At 50.3% G+C, this 3740-nt stretch overlaps 1 protein-coding gene across 1 annotated transcript in view; it reads left to right on the top strand.

The window, feature by feature from the left end:
* The window catches only part of ACA1_079690 (papain family cysteine protease subfamily protein), a gene marked incomplete at both ends in the record, with an annotated part of 1785 nt that extends 708 nt beyond the window's left edge, over positions 1-1077 (top strand). Inside the window, 3 exons of the mRNA XM_004346010.1 lie at positions 68-209; positions 285-389; positions 455-1077. Of these exons, the coding sequence (XP_004346060.1) occupies positions 68-209; positions 285-389; positions 455-1077 (870 nt within the window). The remainder of the gene's footprint in view (positions 1-67; positions 210-284; positions 390-454) is intronic.
* Positions 1078-3740: the final 2663 nt, after the last annotated feature.

The raw sequence follows: 3740 nt of genomic DNA, 5'->3' as shown, positions 1-3740 counted from the left end.
CCCCTCGCGACCGGATGCCTTTGCCAGCATGCCGTTTGGAACCGGGCTTCGCATTTGCCCTGGCCAGAGGCTCGCCATGTTGGAGATGAAGATCATTCTGGCGCGCCTCCTCAGCCAGTTCCGCTGCGAACTGAGAGACCTTCAAATGGCCCGGATCCTCGTGCCAAAAATTGGGAAACTCCTTTTAGTCAACCTGGCCCACACCAAGAGTCTTCTTACTGACCCGTCGTGTGTACACTGCACAGCCGACACGCGTCCCGCCACCCTTCTCGCCCTCTGCACAGTGGTCCTCTTCTTCCTCATTGCCTGCGCTCCTTCGCCTGCGAGTAGCGTACCCTCGAGGTTCGACTGGAGAGACCAGGGCATTATGACCCCCGTTAAGAACCAGGGTACATCCTCCCCCATCCAATCTTGTATTTTTGGTGGTTCTTATTATTATTGTTATTATTCGCAGGTTATTGTGATGCGGGCTATGCGTTCGCCCCGGCTGCTGCCCTCGAGGCCTACTTGAAGTGGAAGACGGGGAAGACGGTCTACATTTCCGAGCAGGACATCATCGACTGCTCGTATAGGAAGTTCATGGGCGGCGCTCATAACGGTGGCTGCGAAGGGGGTTGGCCCACCGCGACCTTCGAGTACTTTAATGTGAAGGATATAGTCCCCGAGGACAAATATCCCTACACATCCGGTAGAACGCAAAGACACGGTGTCTGCCGCATCGCCGATCCGATCAATAACGACATAAGAGGTAGACTTAAGATCAAGAACGTCAGAACGAGAGACGAGAATCAGATGGCCGAACTACTCGTGTCCAAGGGGCCTCTGGTCGTTGCTTTGGGCACGGATGGCGAGTTCGACCACCTCGGCGATGGTGTCTTCGACACGGACCATGCCATTAATCTTCAGCCCAACCACGCCGTGCTCCTCGTTGGATACGGTACGCAGAATGGCAAGGACTACTGGGTCATCAAGAACTCGTGGGGTACTGGCTGGGCTACCCATGGCTACGGAAAGATTCGGCGTGGCAGGAACATGTGCAATCTTACGGCGTTTGGTGTCTGGTATGTTGAGGAGTAACGGGCGTTTTTCAAATATAATCAACACGATCTCCCTGAGCGCTGCTGTTGTATCTTCAACGCTTGACAAGACTCTGGCCAGGGATTGACACTTCATATCATAGGTGTGGTTTAAAGCCATCCTCATGGAATTGGAAGAATGACAGAAGAGTCTGTTGACTGTGACATCAACCTTTCCTATTCATGAGATGGTCCTGTCTGAGCTTGTCCTCAGAGGCATGCATGAGCAAGCCATTGAGGCAATTTGTACACAAGTATGAGTGAAAGCTGTCTGGTCAAGTTGACAGCACTGCTTGTCAAACTTGCAGTAATTTGAAATGAGCTATTCCTCACACTGGTTGGCTGGCGCGGATACGGCAAATGGATGACGAAATTTCGGATTAAGTGTGGACAACATGGGAATGCAAAGAACACTGATAACCGCGAAACCAGCTGGTGAAACCAAACCATTGAGGTATTCCTTGGTTTGTGTTTTGCCTGGCCATTTTTTATCCTTGAAAGGATTTTTGGGTCCACACGAAATTTCACAACCCCGACCTGCAAACCACTGGGCTTGATGACCTGGAATAGCTCAATGAGAGGTCCAGTCATTTTGAAAACTGATTTTGACAAAATAGATTTGACAAAATTGTCATAAAAATATATTTGACAACACAAAAATGGTTGGAACCAAGAATAGCAAGACAAAACATCTTGAGAAATGGCAGATTAAAATAGGAGCATTCAGCTTCTCATGATCTGTGGGGCAAGGAGGAGATAAAAGAGCAAACATTCTAGCATACATGATAAACTAAGTATTGGTAGGTCAAACATGTAGTTATTGTGTATGTGTATGTGATAAAGTAAGTGTCTGGTTTTACAGTTTTTGTTGTTGGGTATGCAGGTGCAAGTCACCCTGCCATCAGCCATGGCCAACAACAAGGAACTGTTGAAGCTCCTGAAGGTGGTAACTGCCACATTGCATACATGCTATTTTCAAAGCCCATTTGAAACTGCAGGACATTCTATTGTGTACATGTGGGCCAAAGACCTGATGGGGTCATAGAACAAGAACTCTTCACTTGAGGTGTGGCAAACAAGAAGCTGAGCTCACCCATGCCAACAAACCTGCCAGCAGCAGGAGCAACAACAAGCTCCTGTACACCAAAGGGCCAGATGCCCACCCTGCCCACCATGGCCCAAGCACTGGCCAGCAGCAAGGCAACTACTTCCCACAGCCACACAATGCCAACTGTGGCACCAGCACACTCACAACAGGTGGCAGTGAGCTCAGCAAGGCCCATTTCCCAAGCAGGGCCAACCCATCTGCAACTACTGCCAGCGCCCCAGACACATGCACACGGTCTGTCAACACAGGCTGTCTGATGTTGAGCACACCAACATCACCAATGAAGTCATCATGCCAGACATGGCAATGGTGCTGGACACTGTGGCACTCAGAGACTGAGTTGGCACTTGTATCCACCAACCCAGACACCACCCTATGGTACCTCAACTCAGGAGCAACATCCCATATGGCACCAATCATGACTGGTTCCACAGCTACACAACACTGACCAGCCACCCTGTCACACTCAGCAATGACCAAACCATCCACACTGCCAGTCACAGCACCATCAAGACAAGTGTAAAGATAACCAGTCGCCAGCAGAGGATCCAATTGCACAACGTCCTGCACATGCTCAGCCTGGCACAAAACCTGCTGTCTACATCACACTTTAGCTCCACCAGGCTCACCATCAAGATCTCACCCCAGGGATGCAGAGTCTTCTGCAGGCATGACCATCACATGGTCCTCCACCCAGTCAGTCTCAGGCACATGCTGGTCACCTCAATGAGAATCACACCACGCCCTGCAACCACACACTGACTGTCAAGTCACAGCCTGTTGACCTGGGCCTCCTACATCATCATCTAGGACACATCAGCAAGCACTGCATTCATGCCTCAACCCACAGTACCTCAACCATCATCCACAGAGAACACCTCAACCAGTGTGAAGTGTGCATCCATACCAAACACACTTGAGCAACCATCAGGTCAGGACCTGCTCATTGCACCAATCTCATGCTCAAGCTTGTCCACTTGGACCTCTGTGGTCCACTGGCTGAAACACCAGGTGGACATCACTACTTCATGTCATTCATCAACAACCACACAAGGTACACCTGAGTCTACCTCATCAAGGCCAAGACCAGCCTCACAACAGTATTTGATGACTATCTTTGTGCTGCTCCTGGTGACCACAAGTGTCAGTACCTGCACTCTGATAAAGGAGGCAAGTACATGGGATGCAAGTTCCAAGACCTCCAGGCCCTATGTGAGCCTGATCACCCAGTTGAGACTGTCAACCTCAGTGATATGCTGAGTCTCTACAACCCTGATCTTCATCACTCACCCATCACAGGCTTGAGGGGCAACAGCAAGATCAACCCCACTCCAAATGCATCCCACCAATCACAACAGACCTGCATACCCAACATACAACTCCACAAACTCACATCCATGGCCAGCAAAAGCCCCAAGATGCCCAACAGCTACAAGGAAAGGCAATGGAGGAGGAAATCAAGGCCATCATGCACAACAGGACCTTCACTCTGGTCCCACTGCCACAGGGGCTCAAGCCCATTGGAGCCAGATGCCAGATGGGTAGCCAAGGGCTTC

This window comes from Acanthamoeba castellanii (assembly GCF_000313135.1).
Source record: "Acanthamoeba castellanii str. Neff unplaced genomic scaffold scf7180000084616, whole genome shotgun sequence".
NCBI lineage: Eukaryota > Discosea > Longamoebia > Acanthamoebidae > Acanthamoeba > Acanthamoeba castellanii.
The sequence above is the reverse complement of the archived record's forward strand: the minus strand, read 5'-3'. Positions and strand labels throughout refer to the sequence as shown.